The 21,836-nt window shown below is 36.9% G+C and overlaps 1 protein-coding gene across 1 annotated transcript in view; it reads right to left on the bottom strand.

Moving 5' to 3' along the window:
- The window catches only part of phlpp2 (PH domain and leucine rich repeat protein phosphatase 2), a 69,191-nt gene that overhangs the window by 32,601 nt on the left and 14,754 nt on the right, over positions 1-21,836 (bottom strand). Inside the window, exons 4-6 of the mRNA XM_065288883.1 lie at positions 7,827-8,017; positions 5,091-5,216; positions 1,408-1,562 (exon numbers count right to left, since the gene is read on the bottom strand). Of these exons, the coding sequence (XP_065144955.1) occupies positions 1,408-1,562; positions 5,091-5,216; positions 7,827-8,017 (472 nt within the window). The remainder of the gene's footprint in view (positions 1-1,407; positions 1,563-5,090; positions 5,217-7,826; positions 8,018-21,836) is intronic.

The following is a 21,836-nucleotide window of genomic DNA, read 5'->3' as shown; positions in this document are numbered from 1 at the left end:
TGATGTCCAAATAAGGTCCTTAGCAACACATATTACTAATAGGGATGCTAAACAATTAATCACGATTAATCGTTAGCAGAATAAAAGTTTTTGTTTACATCACATATGTGTGTAAACTGTGTATAATAAATATGTATATATATAAATATGAACACATTCATGTATAATTTTAAGAAAAAATTTTTTATATATTAAGTATTTATATTTATATATAATATAAATTATACATAAATATACAAATGTATATACACATGTAAACATATACATGCATGTGTGTACATTTATTTATACAAAGTTATTAAACACAGTTCACACACACATATATGTAAACAAAAACTTTTATTCTGCTAACGATTAATCGTGATTAATTGTTTAGCATCCCTAATTACTAATAATAAATAATTTTTTATATATTTACATTGGAAAATGTACTGATTTTTACTTAATATCCAAAAGACTTTGGCATAAAAAAATCAATAATTTTGACCCACACAATGTATTTTTGGCTATTGCTACAAATATACCTGTGTGACTTATGATTGGTTTTGTGGTCCAGGGTCACATACATAATATTTTGCAGGAATTTCATGCAACGTGAGTGCAGAGCTTGTGGTAATGATTCAAATTGTCCGCAATCCTGTTTTGAATTTAAGTACCAACTTTAAAGGTCACATTCTTCCTGATCCCATTTTTCAAACTTTAGTTAGTGTGTAATGTTGCTGTTAGAGCATAAATAATACCTGCAAAATGATAAAGGTCAAAGTTCACTGCCAGGCAATATATTTTCTTTAACAGAATTCCTCTTTCAAAGCCCACGAACAGCCAGTTTGGACTACAGCTCTTTAACTCCCAGTTGAATGACGTCAATAAAACAGTTTTTGACTAAACTCCGCCCACAGGAATACGTCAGTCACCAGCTAAGCTCATACTCCTGTTTCCGGTAACTGGCTCAATGGCTTTTGTATCCTCGTTTCCTTGGGCAAATGACCCTGTCAGATGAGGCTTTACAGCCGGGTGACTGCCAAAGCCCACTCATCCAGCCCTGAGCAACAGTCTGACACCACAAATACCCCACAAAACCATCTGCAAATTATGATTGGCTACAGCTACATCTGCTCACGTGTCAGTGTGGCATGAGGCTGCGTCAGTCAGTGAAGGATTTCGAGGGGAAATAAAATAATGACAGAGTCATGAAGGTGGCTGCTTGATTCAAAACATATGCTGAGCTCTGGGTGCAAGAGCTCATCTCATGCACACACACACAAACATTCATGCCTACATCAAACCACAACAATCACCACATGCATCCTGCCACGCCTATTGTACCACATACGGTACCTAAATATATATCATAGCTGAGATGAGCATAGATACAAAGATATTAAGAGCTGATTTATGTATCTCTACCTGTTGAAGTTGATCAGTCCTCCAGGGCCATCCAGACTTATGAAGTTGTGCCGTAGGTTAATGTGTGTGACATCCTGGCAGTAGAAAAGATACTCGGGCACTTCCTCCAGACTATAGCAGGATAAATCTACCAGGCTTATTGTCTGAGACACAACCTACACACAACATAGAACACAAACCACATATCTTCAATCAACATTTTCATGCGTTAGACTGAAAATAGTAAGATAAAGGAATGGAAAGCTGTGTGATTTTATCATTTGATAAGCAGAATACAAAGCTTAAAAGGGTTAAAATCAACAAAAAATTTAAATGCATTAAACTACTTGGGCTGGGTAAAAAAAGATTCTCACATTGTAATCATTATTCAATTTAATAAAGCAATATCGATTTGGGAAATCCTTTAATCAATATTTCTGTCCAGAGGATGTAAATATGATCTGTACTTCGCCCCAATTCCTAAACATGCCAAAAGATGAGATCAACAAATTTTTCTGTATACGCAATGTCCAAGATTTATGGGCCTGTTTTCAACATGTTATGAATTTTATTTCATGTTTCAAGTTGTTAATAAAATTTCACTGTTGCACATTTACAATGATTTAATAAAAAAATTACAGTAACGTGCACTGGTTTCTGCACCAGTTTGTGCAATGTATGCAATTTTTAGGATTTCTTGTTATTCAAAGTAAAAAATTAGGTAACACTTTACTTGAAGGTGTGTTCATAAGACAACTGTAATTATGACAACTGTAATTAAGTGTAATTTGTTCACTTATGTCATTTTTAATGCAAATATGACATTGTTTAAGATTTCTTTGTTGTGACAACTTGACATTAACCAATACATCATAAATTGTCACCCACATGGTTGAATAAAACATAGACAACCCCAACCATTGGGTTAAATTAACCTAGAAAATGTCCATATTTGCCTCAAAAATGGGTTGACAGAAAACCCAGCATAGGTTAATTTAAAGTTGCCATGAATGGAAAAACGATTGTCTTATTTTTCTCGTGATGACGTATATCCGAGTGAAACGGCTTTAAAAAATGAAAAAAGGTAGGACTGGACTTGAATTCGTCCATCGAGAATTGATTGGATCGTTGGAACTTGGGTCATGTTGCTATTTGCTGGGACCTTTTCACGGACCCCGTCCACCGGCCATACCATAGACTGTAAAAAAAGATGGACGACGCCTGTTCACTCTCTTCCATTGGTGAAAAGTGAAGCCGCCAGTGTCCCGATATGGCGCTGACATCTTGGGTCTTGAGTCTGCGCAATAGCGATTTCGGGACCAGTCATGCGCAGTAGTGAGCAGGAAGGGAAGCCGCGAAGTCAAAACCCCGCCCTCGCTCTCGTAGAATGCGCATATCACACGATATCACAGCTGTCAATCATGACGTGACACCACCGTTTTTATATCATTAAATAACTAACTACACACAAACCTATTTTAAAAACAAACATTTGAATTTACATCAGCGTGATAAAAACTACAGTAAATAACAGAAACCAGCTTCGGAAAAAGAAAATTGAAGTGTAATTATTTTTTTTTAGTTGGTCTCAAGTCGCATTGAATAACATGGGGAGGTGGGGTTTATGACCTATACTGGGACCAGTCATTGGGGGGCGATCGAGACATTTTGGCTTCACTTTTCAGGGCTTGTGCGGCACGCTTGTGCCATACCATATAATCGGAAGTAACAATATTTTAGGTATGTTCGAGTTCATGCGGCGCTGGCAGGCCAATCGATGAGGTTTGGAGCTTGCAGACGAGGGAGGAGTTAAAGACGGAGCCGTCAAGTTGGACACCTGATGCTTGCTGTAGTGACGCTTGTGTTGCCATTTTTTGTCGTGAATAAAGTGAATTAGATAGTGAACCTTTTAAAGGGGACATACCATGAAAATTCGATTTTTCTATGTTTAAGTGCTATAACTGGGTCCCCAGTGCTTGTATCAACCTAGATCAAGCCAATAATCCTTAGTTTTGGTAAACCAATCTCTGCCAGCATGTAAAAAATAGGCCCCCCTGGTGATGTCAGAAGGGTATAATACCGTCCCTTTATATGCACTATCCAACCACACCACTGTCATTTAGTGCAGAGATCAGCTCATTTGCATTTAAAAGGACACACCCAAAACGGTACATTGTTGCTCACACGTACGAAGTGCCAATTTTATCATGTTATAATAAATTATCTATATGATATTTTGAGCTAAAACTTCACATATGTACTCTGGGGACACCAAGATTTATTTGACATCTTAAAAAAGTCTTGTGAAATGTCCCCTTTAATAAAGTTGGCAACCATAAACACTTTATATTGAATATTTGAATTGCTGCTTAAACTGTATACCCAAAATAACAAGAAACCTAAGCCTACATTATTAAAATATTAATAGAAATTGGTCTTTCGCTTCTTTTCGTTTTTATTTTGTTACATGACACCATATAACATATTCAGGTATATTAACGAGTTTAACCTGTTATAAAAACATACATTTATAATGGTAATTATTGAAACTGAAGTTTGGACTAAACATGAAACGCACGTGATCGTTGTCGTCCAATCACAAAGAGCTGTGTCGTCATTAGAACTCCGTGCGGCGGCTCTCGAAACGCCCCCGCGGTACCTTTAACGCCAGCTCCAGTTGGGCAATTTCTAACCGGCACGTCAAACACGGCAATTGTTTCAAGGAGTGGAGGATGTTTTGAAGATTATAAGGGCACATGAATTTGTAAAAAATACTGTAGTTCACAGATAAGTCATTTGTTAAAAAAAAATAATAGTACAATGGTTAATTTCAATTTCAATGCGACTTTAAACCTAACAGTTGGGTTTATCCATATTTTACCAAACCATGGATTGAATAAAACATCATTTATTTTTGGGTACAGTATTCCTCTCTGACACAAAACTTTTTGCAGTTGACATTGAAATGTTGGACCCAGAAAGGATTGAGAAACTCTTATAATACTGAGCCAGTTGGACAAAATCTGCTACAATATTGCCCATTAACCGCACAAGGAACATTGCCAGAGACATGCAAACGCACTCTCAATCTCTTCCTCGCTTCCCATGCCACCTCACCCAGCCCTCTACCTCAGGATGACCCTCTCACACAATTTTTCTGATGGGGTTTTGCATTATTCAGCACGTTACTGATGTGCGGGAGTTAGTTTGACTCTCTGGAGTTGGTCAGACTTCATTAGACTCCAGAGACACAGACAGCGTTTGAACTCCAAATTAATTGGATAATCAAGACAAATGAGGATTGAAAGAGCGCAGAGAACCAAACAGGAATATGAAACCAGAAACAAAACTCCGAAAGCAAACATACAACTTCAAAACGAAAACATTTGCGTGTGTTCCTTCAAATTGCAAATGAAAACAACGACAGCTGTTCCAGCAAAGCTCTGCGCTGCAGGTGGTAGGTACAATGTGTGTCCCATTATTCGAAAGATATCAAAAAAGCGAACACTCTTAAAAATAAAGGTTCCTTTTTATAGTCCATAGAACCATTTGACACATTTTAGAATAGTTTTATGGGACCATTTTGGAAACATTTATTTTTTAAAGCGAAGGAATAGAAACCCGATGATCTAATGTTGAATCACTATGGGTGTCCTTATGAAATCTTAATGCAAGTCTAGATTAGATAAAGCACATTCACTCACTTTAGAAGCCTGCCGATGCCAGCGCTGGTAGTCTGCCAGGGTGTCAAAGTTAACGTAGTAGGTCTGAGCCTGAGGACCAGCGGAGCTGAACATCAGACAGTGTTGCCTCCTCTTTACCTCCTCAACCTGAATAAAGAAGAGAGGATATCAGCTATCAACTTTGGCGTTTGTGACACTACAGGCCTGATTTACTAAACAGGGCAAATTAGCGCGAGAGCTCAAGTTTAAGAAAGCGCAGATGGGAGTGGAAATGTCTGTGGGTGATTTACTGACATGGCGAATGTTAAAGAACACATCCGCAACATCTTATTCACAAAATGACCGATACAATTTACCAAAGCGGTTCAATTAGTGCTTTTTTAGACATTAAAGGGCCCATATCATGCAAATGCAATTTTACAAAAAACATGAATGCGTGTTGGCAGTGTGTTAACACAACCACCCTACGATGAATAAAATCACCCCTGTCTTATTAGGCATGCTGTTTTGATTTTCTTATTAATGTGATGTCACACTAACAAAGCCCTGCACACAGCCACTGACTGACTGGTTTATTTTACCCAAAATCTTTTCTAAATGTGTTTGTTAGAATGTTGTAGCACTATGTGGCTAAAGATATTATTGTCCCAGATTGTAATCACAGGAATCACATCTATTTTTAACCTGAAGCAGTACCTCATTTGCATTTAAAGGTAAAGACAAGAAAACAGCACTTTTTTGCTCCCGCAATAATAGGGACATTTTGGACAAGCTATAACAAATTTGACCCGTGCTGGCAAAATCGTAATGAGCAATTGTTCAAAAAATAGTTATTTATATTTTGACATTCTTGAAAAAAACTCCAAACGATGTCTGATTTGTTGGAATTTACCAAAAGTTTAAAGTTGATAGAGTCAGCAAAGTCAATTTTAAGGTTCAATAACAAAATCACAGCATCCATATCTTAAAATCACTTGTAAAACTTATAGATTTGGCACACAAAGTCAAAAACAATATCTATAGGAAAAATATCATGTTCAACTTTTATTTCTTTTATTGTTTGATTGACATTGACACATGCCGCTTTAATATATATTGTTATGCAAAGATCTTAATAGGCTAATATTGCACATCATATATTTTTCCCAACAGTTAACCAAACATTCACTTAACATATAACATGTTATATCTGTGTGAATTCTTGTAAAAACAGATATTTTAAAGGACACATATCATGAAAATCTGACTTTTTCCATGTTTAAGTGCTATAATTGGGTCCCCAGTGCTTCTATCAACCTAGAAAATGTGTAAAAGAACAACCCAGTAACTTAGTTTTCGTATCTCGGTCATTGAAATTTGTCTCCCCTTGTGATGTCAGAAGGGGATAATACCGCCCCTTAATCTGCACTATCCAACCACAGCACTGCTATTTAGTGCAGAGATCAGCTCATTTGCATTTAAAAAGGACACACTCAAAAATGGCAAATTTTTGCTCACACCTACAAAGTGGCATTTTTAACATGCTATAATAAATTATCTATATGGTATTTTGAGCTAGAACTTCACATACGTACTCTGGGGACACCAAAGATGTATTTTACATTTGAAAAAAGTCTTGTGAAAAGTCCCCTTTAAAAACTGTAATAATGTGTGTATATGTATCCGTGTGCATGCTTCAGATCTGTCAGTCAGTGCGAGGAAGATTGTTTTCGAGTCTTGTCGCTCTTAATAACGCTTTTAACATTAGTCAGGTCCCAACTGCTATTTCTCTTAATAACTATTTTAACATCAAGCAAGTCCTGCATTTTATTTTTTAATTCCGGTATGTTTAAAAAACGAAATAAGACGGTGCTCATTTTGCCAGCACGGGTCACAAACGATCTTTGGGGTATTTTCAGCTGAAACTTCACAGACACATTCTAGTCACACCTGAGACTTATAATACATATGTAAAAATAGGCATAATATTGGCCCTTTAAATGTTAACCTTAGTAAATAATCGCAATGAGTGATTCGCTTAAATACTTCCCTCCCATAAATTTTGCTTCTGAAAAGGAAACTCCTACAAATCCATATGCAATAAGGTGAGTCGTAAAAGTAACCATGCGCTCATTTTTCACTGCATTTCTTTGATCAATCCAGTAGTTTTATAACGCCAAGAGATGGATTGCACAAGCTGTTAGTAATTCTGCCCCTATATCCTTTGTGATTGCAATTCTGAAGAAATGCTCTGGATTATCTGGATGCAAGTGCAATAAAAATCTGCAGTCAAAACTGTCTCTTTACCTTATCCCTATTTGCAACAGTGAGTTTATAATAATGATGATTATAGTCATATTGAGCTATCACAGCTACGTTTTGTGGGTAATGTCAGTATGACTTTGACTTCATTTTCTTTTAACTTACAATTTTATGATAGTTTTCTTTACAATAACCTGATAAATTCATGCTCGAACAAGTGCTTGAACACATTTCAACCATTACACCCTCCGGGCCGTTTGCATGCTACGCTTCCATTGTAAATGTATATTACTGTCAAATGAAATGGAGAAAGTATTGTTTGTAGTAATTGACACCACGCCATCGAAGCTTACATAGTAGGTTGTAAATAACCCAGAATATCCTTTCTGAGAACTGACATCTGATTATCACATTATGGGCAGCATGTGTCTTCCTAACCATCCCCGTACATTCACAGCTGTGTTGTTACATCTGTTTTCCCTGTGGTGTGTGTGAGTGGGTGTCTGTGAACCCCACCTTGCCCCCGACCAGGGGTAGGATGTGCATCTTGCCGGTCAGGCTGTCCTTGACGGAGGCCACGATAAGGGATGTGCCACACAAGATTACCTGTCGCTCCGCCCATTTATGAAGCTGCGTCTTTCCTTTCCTTACGCTGAAGACGCCCTTCAGGAGGGTCCGTTCCTGCTGGTCTGCATTCACCGGTTTCTCTGTGCACATATGCAAATATACATAGGATGCAGTTAAACACCTGCCACATCGAGTACTGTATAAACACTGGGCACAACACAAGCAAAAATAATTTCAGCGTGCATAAAGTTGAACCGTAGAAAAGTTATATCACACCTCACACCAAAGCGGCATTTATTGGATTGAGGTATCACCTACGTCTGTAGCACAAATTCAACAAATACACAAGTTTGTTCGAAAGCACAATAAGAGTCACAATATCAGAAAATGGATCTTGTTTGGATGGTTCTTTGAGGAACTAAAAATGGTTCTTTTATGGCATCGCTGTGAAGAACCTTTTAACAGGGTTCCCACGCCTTAGTTAACTTCAAATTCAAGGACCTTTCCAGGTCCAATACCCTCAAATTCAAGGACTTAATGTGGGGACACATTTCAAGTGAGAGCAAGGTTACATTCATGTGTTACTTTTTAAGATATATTGTAACAGTTCGCTTTCGAGGGAACTTGCGCTGCGTCACCGCAGTGACACTGATGTTTAACGACAAAGACAGGAAGTATATCGCTATCTGAAATATTGCCAAAGACGGCGTTACAGGAACACAGGAAGTATGGCAAGGGAGACGCAGCGTCTCATTCCCTTCTCAGGGAACAACAGTTACATACGTAACCAGAGACGTTTTCTTGTGTCAAACACAAATATGCAAAAAAGCATTTTGGTATGAATCAACATTCGCATACAGAAGATAAAAGCATTTAAAGCGAACAGTTTAGCACATGTGCTTAAACAGTCTAGAATTTTTATGATATTATCCTACACTACACATTGCCCACAATAATATGGGTTTTTTTCTATGTATATTTTCAAAAACTTCCCAGGGCCTTTAATTTTCCCCCCATATTCACATTTCAAGGACCCGTAGGAACCCTGTTTTAAGCACCTTCATTTTTAAAAGTGTATATGGTTCATAGGGCCTACTGCACACTTTGGCAAATGTAGTTGGTGGGTCAATGACGTGACGTTTATTATTTTGTGTCCATATGGTTCAATTAAATGTAAAAGGGTTAAACTTTCAAAATAAAATTGTATATTACTTGCATATACATTCTCTTTTTTGAGGACCAAGCCTTACATTTCTGAATATTTGGGGGATAATTGCAAAAATTTCAATGTGGTGTAAATAGTATTTTTTTTAATAAAAATATAAAAATATTTATAAAAAAATGTGGAATAAAATATAATCATCTAGTTTAATGTAATATGATTTTTTACAAACATTTTTACATCATTTGTCAAAGATTATTTAGAAAACAGAGCTGTTTTCAGCATATATCAGGACAAATATTACAAAAACACATTGAAATGTACATTAAGAAATAACTAATAAAATGATATCTTAAAATTATTAATATTTTTTATGATTATGCTTAGATGCCATCAAGGTAGAGAAAATATTAAATATTTCTCATTCTTTGGTGCAATTGGCGTTTACACCATATACTGTAAAAAAAGATGGACGACGCGACGTCGGCTCCCACCATTGTAATGAATTGAAGCCAAAAATGTCCGACAACGGTCGCTGCCATGTTATGTAAAAACGTCAGTTTGGAGCCAAGGCATGCACAGAAGGAATCGTCCATGGAGCCAGAGGCGGAGCCGCGGTATCAAACTTCCACGCGACCAATTCAATCACGCCAATCATAACGTCACGCCCCGTTTCTATTGCATTAAATTACATGCTAAAATGAAACTTACCACAATAATGAAGACTTGAACATATACCAGCGTGATAAAAACTACTTAAAAGAGCCAAAACCATCTTTCAGAAACTTTTATTGGAAGTGTAAATAATTTTTTTATTTAGAGCAGAGTCCCATTCGTTTGAATGGAGAGGGCGGGGTTTATGACTTGTACTGCAGCCAGCCACCAGGGGGCTATCAAAGAGCCAGAGGCTTCACTTTTCAAGGCTTATGAGGCACACCCGGTTTACACCATTTGAAATTTTCCATTCAGTCTTAAAGGGACACTCCACTTTTTTTGAAAATATGCTCATTTTCCAGTTCCCCTAGAGTTAAACATTTGATTCTTATCGTTTTGGAATCCATTCAGCTGATCTCCGTGTCTGGCGCTAGCACTTTTAGCATAGCTTAGCACAATCCCTTGAATCTGATTAGACCCTTAGCATCAATATTTTTCCTATTTAAAACTCTTCTACCTACATTGTGTACAAAGACCGACGGAAAATTAAAAGTTCGATTTTCTAGGCAGATATGGCTAGGACTATACTCTCATTCTGGCATAATAATCAAGGACTTTGCCGATGTAACATGGCTGCAGCAGGCGTAGTGATATTACGCACTGCCCGAAAATAGTTCCCTGCCATTGAAAGTAACCAAGGGGACTATTTTCGGGCAGTGCGTAATATCACTACGCCTACTGCAGCCATGTTACATCAGCAAAGTCCTTGATTATTACGCCATTTGAGAGTATAGTTCCTAGCCATATCTGCCTAGAAAATCGCAACTTTTAATTTTCTGCCGGTCTTACAGTGTAACTACAGAAGAGTCAAGTTTTAAATAGGAAAAATATCAAAACTCTTATTTTTTAGTGCAATGCTAATGGTCTAATCAGATTAAATGGATTGTGCTACGCTATGATAAAAGTGCTAGCGCCAGACCCGGAGATTAGCTGAATGGATTTCAAAACACTAAGAAACAAATGTTTAACTGGGGAGCTGGAAAATGAGCATATTTTCAAAAAAGTGGAATGTCCCTTTAACTTTCATAAAAATGGTGCAAATGTAATTTTTCGATGCATAAAATTAACATAAATACACTATGTGCATTTAAATAAACTTGATGCATGCTTTTAATTCAAGATTTTTTTTTTTTTCTCATCTTGCCAAACCGTTTTTGTCACTGACCCTGGTCATTCAAACATGAAACAAATACAAAAACAGCGAAAAAACATCCTAACACAAACGTACTAAAACAATTAAATTGCACAGAAATGCTTAAGTTCCGAGTGAAGCTACACTCCCACAGCCACACATCTCTGAAGACTTTGCTAAAGTGTCCTCCTTCAGATACAGCGGTCTGCCTGATGAATGAGTCAGGCTTTTGTCACATTAAACTTGCTATTCGCAACCTAATTATATAGCAAGTGCCTGGCACGGCTTCTCTTCGACACCTTTGAAGGGCACATCAAACAAACAAACCCGCGGCTGGGCCAAGGAACCACATGCACTCAGGTTAATTGCTGATGAAAGTAGAACTTTCCTTTCCTTACATCATTCTGCACCTTTAACTTTATGAGGAACGATGAAAAGAGGATGCACAAGTGTCTCAAGAGAGTCCGTACTCGCTGGAGGCTCTTTGTTGGAGCACTTCTGTGGCAAGAGGCCAGCTTGGAGATCTGGAGATCTTCTAGAAGCTAGCTATGGAACCTGAGACAGAGCTGACAGTGTGAGCAATGCAGGATTTGTAGTCTGAGGATCTCCCAAAAGGCCATGGAGGGAAATTCCTTGTACAAGAAGATGTGTAGGGGTAAGAGGATAAGAGCTCCATTTATGACATCAAGAACTTATTGTAAACATCTGTGAAGAGAATATAAGGACGAGCGAATACTGATAATTAAAGGATTAATTCACCAGAAAATGAAACCTTTCCTCATATTAAATCGTATAAAATAATGACCTCATAGGTTATTTGTGCAAGCACATTATTATGACGTAAAGTAACGTTTTAATGTATTAGTGTCCTCTTGCCCCGCCCAATGTCTTACAACCTGGGGTTATGTTTTAAAAAAAAATTCCTTGTACGTCACATTAGACGCATTTAATTTTATGAATTTGTACATGTAGAAACATTTAGGATTTTACAGATATTTTGGAGATATTAACCTAACCCCACCCTTAAAATGTAAGACAAATAAGCTCAAATTTTAAATGATTTTCTCTCACAAATATAGTATTCGCTTAGCCTACATTTATGCATTTGGCAGATAGTTTTATCCAAAGAGACTCATTGTGATTTTAAGCTTCAGTATAACAATGTGTTCACTGTATATACAGGGTTTCCCGCAGCACTTTTCAGTTCAGGCGGCCCACCTAAGCTGGGAAACCCTACCACCTTAACTAGGTCGTCCAAAAAAAATTTCGCCGAACAAAAGGCCGTCAAGTGCATCTCAGAGAATAGCGAACAGGGCACGTGCAACACAGACATGGTCATGGTCCGTCACTGTCTGGAGGATAACTAGCCAGTTGATAAAACATTTAATTCATCAATAATCTAGTATGTGTTCATTTTCTGTCATAGTTTCTTCAAAATTGAGTTTTATTTGAGTGTTTTAAAATATATATTTTCATCATGACGCGTACACCCCGCCCCTTTGATTGCCATGCCCCCGGCCCCTCCCACACGCACAACCCTACCACCTTAACTAACACATTTTTTAACAAACAAAGAGCTTTAATTTAGGGTATATCATTCACTACATGTAAGTATAGATGGATTCTTCCTAAATCACCACCTTACATATATAGGCACATACAAAAATACAAATGCAAATTTAAACACTACATGTTCATCAACAAAACCACTTCCTTTTAACAACTTGGAAAAGTAAAATCCTATTTAGTCAGCAGAGATCTGACTGCACATGTCTGGAAAATCACCTCATGAAAATCAGTGACTCGAGAACGAATCACACCGATGCCAAAGTGCTGACAGCAGATGAAACAAACACTGCCACCACAAAATACACACAGCACACATAATGACCCATACCCTCCAGCCCGGACTGTGGCTAGAAGCGCTGAGACTGTTCCAGAGTGACCAAAACAAGATCAGCCCCCAAAATAGCACAAACTCAACTCCAAACAAATTAGTTTAGCAAAAAGGGACATGTAGATAGAGACAAAACTAAAGACTCAGTTTTAAGAGCCTGTTATTTCTATGAGTCACATTAAGAACGTGTCTGAATCAAACCAAAATTAGTATTTCACCCTAAAATGAAAAAGCACTAGGAAAAGTATTTTCAGAGGATAACAGACAATTCTCTCTAAAAAAAAGACTTTCTAAAAAAAACCTTCACAATACCTAACTGTAAAAAAAGAAACAATGACATATCTGACCGATTATCTTTAAATTGTAAAGTATTTATGATATCATTGAAGTATCACTGCACCTGTTAACCTGATATGGCAGTAATCACATGACCCAAAGCATTAGGGATGCAAGATAAATCAAAATCATTGAAATTTTACAAATGTGCATGTCACAATATGCATAATGCAATGGTTCGCAATGACAATGTTCACATGCACCCTCATAAAGTGATTATAATGGGATTTTGGCAATATTGCGATTATACTTAACCTCATGTAAACACAATACTTCTATAAAAATAATGCGATTAAGCTCATAATCACAGCAAGTATAATCGTAAAACAGGTGGCGTAAGCTGTTTTTTAATCGCAGTATGCAGCCATTACTTTAATCGCATCTATACCGCACTAACTTGAAGTGCAAAAGGCGTTTTAAACTTGATATTAGGAAGTTTTCTCTAAACTCTGTCAACACGACTTGTTGTCTTTATCCAGAAAAAGCTCAAATAATGTGACAGCAGCGTATAAAACTGTTACAGGCACTGTCATAATATTTTCATCATGGCACCAAATAACAAAATACATCCATAAGAACGTGTCTGTCATTTAATGTAAGTAAATTAAAACAGTAAACGGTATATTGGCGCTTTTCCATTGCATAGTACCCCACGGTTTAGTTAAGTTTGTGTCGGGTCAGCTCACCTCACTTTGACGTGGTTAGCTTTTCTATCAAGTTTAGTATCACTTCGCAGTGGGAGGGATTATAGGCATGTCGTTATATTTGCGCTGCCTATGCTGTGACATCATACAATTGAGAGCATCTTTGTACATTCCCATACATTTATTTATTTCTCACTCACTCTGCCACAAAATTTAAATTGGCCACCACAAATAGATGTTTGCACATCGCGTTTATAACTACCTCTGTCTCACATGACAGTTTCTGTTCAAACACCCGACCCGTGGCGTCAGTCGACGGCGCTCCGCTGAGCCTCATTGAAGTTGCATTTAAGCATATATAATGCTGACGTGCTTGTCGCGAATGTTCCGCCACAAACTGCAAGTCTGGAAAAACTGTTATGGTGTCCCTGATTCTCAACCTGTGGATGTTTTTCATCGCTAAAAGGGAGTTTGGAATGACCCAGGTGACAACAGGTTTGCTCAAGACAGCACAAGCTAGCACTGAGGTAATGCTAATCTTTTACACTATAGCGATGATGCTGGTAGTGACGATTTTCTCAGACCAATCAGTGATCTACAGTGTTTTCGCGTCACGTTTGGTATCAGCTCGGGTCGCTTGGAACCCAAACTAAACCAAACCGTGGGGTATTTTGCAATAGAAAAGCGCCATATGACTTATTGGGGTAAAGTCTCACAATCTCATGTGACGGTAATAAAAGCGCGTTTTTAAGGTGCAAAGTACTTACATGAATGTTCATCTGACAGGAAGTTTCGTTTTATCAGGTATGTGCGTGTACCATATTTTTCCACTGGCAGCATGACTAACATGGCAGGGCATCTCCGGGTTCAAGGTCAGATATTATATTTCATAAAAGTCTAGTCTAAAAATGACATAGCAACCTGTTCTTTCAAAAAAAAGGGAAAAAAATCGAGAATCGAATCGAACAGTGACCTTAGAATTGAAAATGTAATCGAATCGAGGATTTGGAGATTCGTGACACCCCTAGCGAATAATAAGCACAATAGTTATTGAATAATCAGAAAATAATGTCATGTAAACATCTTACTGAGATTAAATATTTTCTTAAATATTCTGCAGCCTTACACATTAAATAAGTATACTGCGTATATTGTGCAAAAATTATTGTGAATTATTGGTCGTGACTGTCGCATACTGTCGCAAACAAACTGTGCGACTAACAAGATTCCTACATTTCTTCAAACAGAATACAACTGTGGATGAATGATAATGCACAAAGATGCATTAGCAGCTAACAAGTGGACCAAGATATGCTTTCAATGACGTAAACGACCCTGAGCTCAATAACACTGAGAAATCTTCCCGAATTGCTGAAGACCAGAGAGCACATGACACCCAACAGTCTAAATGTCCTTCAATCGGGCTCTGAAAAGGAGTTTTCTGCCAAAGATGGCAGACAGAGAAAAAAAGCCTCTGGTAAATTTATTCCTCTGGTCTCCATGTTTTGCACAACTGTAAACATCTTGATTCTGCTATAGCATGATAAGGTAAAGGTAACTTTTTACCAGCCGATAGTGCCCTGTGAAGTTGACTACGCGAGGAAGGGTTCAGAGCGGGTACATATGCTCATTGTGAAGGCATAAGAAAATGTGAGAACGAAAAACAAAACCCATTTCACATAAAATGTTGATCCAAGAAAATTGTGTGTGAATGATTCAAACATGTCCTGGAATTGATCCTGAGATTTCTCCGAGAATGGGGACCTAAACCCCATTCGCACAGCATGTTGATCCCAGAAAAGTCTCATAAAATTGCCAGACTGCCTTCTGTGTGAACGCAAACATGTCCCATAATTGATTCTGGGATTGCTCCCATAAAGGGGACCTAGTAACATTGCCGTAACACTTACAGAACGCATCCTGTGTGGAAAAAAGGCATAAGCAATGCTGTAAGGGCTGTGTCATAGTAAGGATGCACCGATCGGTATCGGGGCCGATCCAAGCTTTTTTCCTAGATAGGATATCGGATTAACAGGACCAATCCAATTTCGATACTGTGCGTTACCCGTGGTTGTTACTGACAAGCTATTGGAAGGACAAAGTATTATAAAAGCACCAAAAAGTCTTCTTAAAGGTCCCATTCTTCCTGTGTTTTTGAAGCTTTGATTGTGTTAGCAGTGCACAATATTCTGGTATTGGAATCGGATCAGATATGGAAAAAGTGGTATCTGTGCATCCCAATGTGTCGTAATGAGGACGCATGGACGCTTGTCATCACAACAACAATTTAATGTTCAGCACGGGGGTTTTAAAGGGGACAGAGAATGAAAAACCATTTTTACCTTGTCTTTGTTGAATAATGGTAGTCTACCCGCATTCACAAACATACAAAAAGTGCTAGACATGCTAAACATCTCAGTCCCATAGAAATTCCTCTTTTAGAAATGTCAGCCAGAAAACGGCCCAATCTGAAAAACTGATGCTTATGACATCACAGGCATCTAACTGCCCCTCCACTTTAAAATAATTGGCTACATTTTTTGAGTGGCAGCAAAGTCAGCCAATCAGTAATGAGATTGCAAGTTAAGCCAGTAGGGGGAGCCAAATAGGTGCAAAACCACTTGTTTAAAATCCCCCACCCTAATAGAGCTATCTGAGAGAGGTTTTTAGGAAGCTTCTAAGGCATTACAGACCCAAACAAAAAATGTTTTGTATACATGTCACATCACAGAATAAGGATAAATACCCCGTTCAATCATTCTATGTCCCCTTTAAATGCAAATCAACATTCACAATGAAAAATGTCTGCAAACTGGAATAAGGCAGAGATCAGGGAGCTCTTCACTATCCGAGTCTAATCATAAACAAAATTTCACGTGCATGGTTCCTCAAGAGAGAAATCACGTTTAATAAGCAAACTGCGGAAAAAATATCCACCAAGTGCACGGTTGCAAACACAATACAAGTCTTGTGTTTTTACAGGATGTGTGTGAACACACACGAAGATTCCAGAAAATCATTGGCAGCGTGAATGAACCAAAATCAAACAATCCCCAGACAAATTTTCTGTGCATTTTTCTTAATATGTGTGTGAAAGGGGCTAAAGAGAACAAAGCAACTTATCGTGCGTTCACTGTATACATTTATTTATGAGTATGCGTGTTCACTGGGATATAGGGTTAACATTTTCCTTAAATAAACAAACATCTGTGCATGTCTATATTGTATGCATATATGAATATTGTGTCATCAATGCATACTGTCTGTGTGTTGTCCATCACGTAGAAAGGACTGAACTTTGTGAATTAAAACACAAGTCATGTACTAACTTGGGAAAACTGTTCCTGGAACAGAGAGCGGAGAACAAGAGAGACTTTAAAGAGGCCAATAAACTTCTAATTCACATTCTGTTTACAAAATTGCGACAAAAGCCTACTACTTGTTGCTGGATCGGCATGTACCGGTTTCAAAGAGCTTTGCCTCCATCAAAAGAAGAAACTCATGAAATGATCCGACTCCTGCAGAGTAATAACATCCCCCATACAGACCAAAGATGAATAGGTCCGATTGTTCAAATAATATAACACTGCATAGATTAAGTCGGCTTGCAGTGGGGAACCAACTGGGACGGAAACATAGGTTAAAAAAAAGCCCAGCTAAAAACAGTACGAGACCCCTGCTAATGCCAAACCTTTAAAAGAGAGACAAATATCAGCGATGGATTGTGAGAAATACTGTTGGTGGCATTTTCGTTTTCAGAGATTTTATGAAAGAGAAAATTAATACGAACTCTGTTTAAGAAGATAAACACACTTGGCATGAATGAAGTAGATGGCCAAGTTATTAGACATGAATAAACCAATACAACTGCCTTGCTGAAAGAAGCCAAAAAACATATATCTGCTCCTTTACAAAAATTTCCTTATTATGTATTCTGAACGCCATTCAACCATATATGGCTATATTCAGACTGAAAACCAGTTATAAACATGTTAGTGGAAGGACAATTTGGCATTCCAATTAAGCTAACCTGGATGTTTTTGGACTTTGGGAGGAAAGTACCCATGCTGACAAGGGAAAACATGCAAACTCAGAATGGCCACCTGACCCAGCCGGGGTTCTTGCTTCTTGCCGTGAGGTAACGGTGCTAATCACTGAGCCACTGTGTTTACAAAATTAACCATGACTTTACTATAGTAAAAGTGTAGTAAGCTATTTTTTTGCATACTGGCTGTCATTTGATTTACTGCATTAACTATATTAACCCAATTTGTTTTATGTAGTATAACCATTGTTAATCTTTGTAAGGGTTTGATTATGAACATAGGGTAACATCTATTTGTATCTTTTATAAACATCACATACATTTATGCTCTTATGTAACGGTGTTCCTGTGTAGCTCAGTGGTAAAGCATTGCGTTTGCAGCGCAAAAGCTCATTGGTTTCGAACCCAGGGAACACACATACTGTTAAAACCTATACTGTATACCTTGTTATGCTCTTCAATCTGCACTAAAAGTGTCTTCCAAATGCATAAATAAATAAACGTCATGTGTGTAGCTGTGTAACAAATATTAGTTGTTCATTAAATGCCATTCAAATGCATATCAAATTCATGTCACAAGTTAAAAATACATGTGTTGACACTAGTAGACGATGGTGTTACTTCCTTTATGTCAAAGAACCTACACTCTAAAAAATTTTGGGTTACGACCCACTGGGTTGTAATTGTACAAGGTAATTCCAACCCAAAATGCTGGGTTGTTTTAACCCAGTGTTGAGTCAAATATAAACATTTTCTGGATTGATTTAAACCAACGGCTGGGTTTGTCCCTTTTTGACCTAACGCTGGGTTAAAAATAGTGATTCTCACGAAATCCAGATTTAGAAGGTGTCCGGCGTCAGAATTTTTTAAAAGCCCTTGAAGCCATTCTTTTGCACATATAAGATTAAGGTCTAAACTTATGGTGCGTTCCAGGCAGGTTTTTAAACCCGTGAGTTACGACTTCAAAACCACGACTCACGACCCTATGCGTTCCAGGCAGCCTGTAACTCGTGTTTTTACAACCTTCTACCGGTGAAAGTGCACTGGAACGGCAGTCAAACCCGTGACTTCCCACCCGTGAACTCGTACTAGATCGATGTACTCCCAGTTCAGAGTCGTGAGTCGTGGTTTTGAAGTCGTGAGTTACGGGTTACAGGTTGCCTGGAACGCAGCATTACTATAACCATTATTTTTAAGTTAGGGTTAGGTTTAAAAAATACAGTATTTCCTATAGATATAATTATATAATTATAATTTTTTTAGATTATCATTATAAAAATATATCATTACCGCAACATGATATTACATAAAATATATGCATTTACAAACTCATGGTTTCGGTAATGAGAACTAAAAAGTTGTCTAGGTGGTACTATGACAAACAAAATTTCAACTTTTATCTGGAGAGAAAAAATAAGAACTGCTTACCTGGTAGCCATCTTGAGTGTTTTTTTTTTGTTATGTTAGTTCCTTGGGGGCTTAAACAATGATTGAAAATTGTAGCGGAGGATGAGAAAATTGGTCTTGGACAAATTTATATTCCTTATTATTGTCTCTACACCAATGATCACCAAATACCACATGTTTCTTTACTGTAAATGTTTATAGTATAACATGCACTGAAGCTTTTAATTTTTTAGATTTTTTTATTATAAATATTTCCATGTCAAAGAACCCAAATCCAGTCATGGACACGTTGCGGTAATGATATTTTCCCCATTAAATGTGGAAAAAACAACAAAACTGGTTGAAATCATGTGCAAAATAGTACATGAAGAGATGTTTGTAACTGTATGCTTCTTATTTTGATACTCTTACTTTGCATTTACTTTTTTTTATCAAAATGTCTCATGACACCTCATAAGTCTAATTTCGCGAGAATCACCCCATAGCATTTGTTAAAGTATAGTTTGCACCAAATAAAGTATCAATGTTGGGAAAAGTTACATTATTGCATTACTTCTACCAAAAAAAAAATATTATTTATACATTAAATGAAATGAAATGCATGAAAGTGAGTATTTATGCAGACAGATTTAGTTTTTTTTGTTTTGCTTGTGCTATTGCTGTACGAGTATAAATACGTTTGCATTTACTCTAGACAGGTCTCGACTCACAGGTTCTCTGTCTACCTCCTAAGCATTAGACCTGAAAAGTTAAGGCTCCTCGCAGATCAATACCTCATTAGTGGCTAAATCCAGCACCACAGATGATTTATTTTTGTAAAGCCACAGCAATGGCCTGCAATTCCTGCGTCCAGCAGTTTTAAAAGGACAGTTCCAAAGAAACACCCAACCACACAGGGAGGATCCAGTCCAGAACTCACGCCAGGTCTCAGGGTCTGTTTTTACCTCATCGTGGATTTTAAAGGCATAGTTCACCCAAAAATGACAATTCTGTCATTATACGCTCACCCTCATGCTGTTTAAACCCAGAGCAGTGTGACGTCTCTTTTTGTCTTGTACAGAAGAACCTCGGTCACTTTCATTGGTTGATGTAAAAACATAGCAATGATGTTTTCTAGTGTTCCTCAGATGAGAATGTTAAATGGGGTTTAAATGATACAAGGATGAGTACATGATGAACTTATTTTGGTAGACTATCCCATTCACTAAGCATTTTGCAATGTTCACTCCCTAAAACCACAGCAGGATTTCTAAATGAGGGCGAGGACTTAGGAAATTAACGCATTTGTTTTCATTGAAAACATACTGTTGTCGTCAGATACTCAGAAATAAGCAAATGCATGCAAGTAAAGGAACACATTGCACTGTAATAATGGCATGTCACCACCCAACGATAACCAGACGACTGTTATCCTGTCCCATACAAAAGAGTACTATAGTGGTATACAGTAAGTGCCAAAATAAGCCAGATCCATCACTGATTTCAGATTTTACATTATAGCTCACATAATTCAGTTTTTAAAGACATTTATGTATACAAACTGATGTATTATATAAATAGTTTATTCAAATTTACCACATTTTAAGTAAAACTTTATAAGAAGTTGGAATTAGTAAACATTTGTATGCATTAACTAACATTAACAAACCATGAACAAAATTAGTTTTTCAACATGATTTAATTCTTGTAAATGTTAGTTAATTAAAATACTAAGAATTTTTTTCTTGAAAGTCTTTTTTGCAGTGTTGATGGCTACACTGCAAAAAATGACTTTCAAGAAAAATTTTACTTAGTATTTTTGTCTTGTTTTCAGTAAAAATATCAAAAAAATATTAAATTAAGATGCTTTTTCTTGATGAGCAAAACCACCCCAAAAATAAGTCTAGTTTTTAGACCAAAATTATCAAATTTAAATGATTTTGTGCATAAAACAAGCTATTTTTTCTTGAATTTTTCTTGAATTTAGTGTTTAAGACAAATTTTCAAGATTTTTTTGCTTACCCCATTGGCAGATTTTTTTGCTTGTTTTATGCACAAAATGACTTAAATTTGATATGTTTGGTCTAAAACCTAGACTTATTTTTTGGGGTGGTTTTGCTCCTCAAGAAAAAGCATCTTAATTTAAGAATTTTTTGATATTTTTACTGAAAACAAGACAAAAAGACCAAGTAACATTTTTCTTGAGTCATTTTTTTGAGGTGTAGTGTATTAAAAATTACCTTCTTACTTAGTATTTTTGCCTTATTTTAAGTACAAAATGACTTTAGTTTTTAGAAAATAAAGTTTTTAGGCAAAAAAATATTGAAATAAGTTTACTCTTTTCTTAAACACTTATTTCAAGAAAACATTTCTCACCCCACTGGCAGATATTTTTGCTTGTTTTAAGCACAAATTCACTTAAAATGTATATAATTTTCTGCAGTGTAAGTTCTTTATAGCTAGTGTATTAAAAATTACTTTCTTACTTAGTATTTTTGCCTTATTTTAAGTACAAATATCAAAAAATTCTTCTTTTTCTTGGTGAGAAAAAATGACCTTGAAAATAACTAAGTTTTTAGACAAAAAATATCAAATTTAAGTGAATTTGTGCATAAAAAAATCTTAAACTTTTTCTTAAATTCA

This window comes from Paramisgurnus dabryanus, chromosome 2 (genome assembly GCF_030506205.2).
Source record: "Paramisgurnus dabryanus chromosome 2, PD_genome_1.1, whole genome shotgun sequence".
NCBI lineage: Eukaryota > Metazoa > Chordata > Actinopteri > Cypriniformes > Cobitidae > Paramisgurnus > Paramisgurnus dabryanus.
Note: the sequence above shows the minus strand (reverse complement) of the source record. Positions and strands in the feature narration are given on the sequence as shown.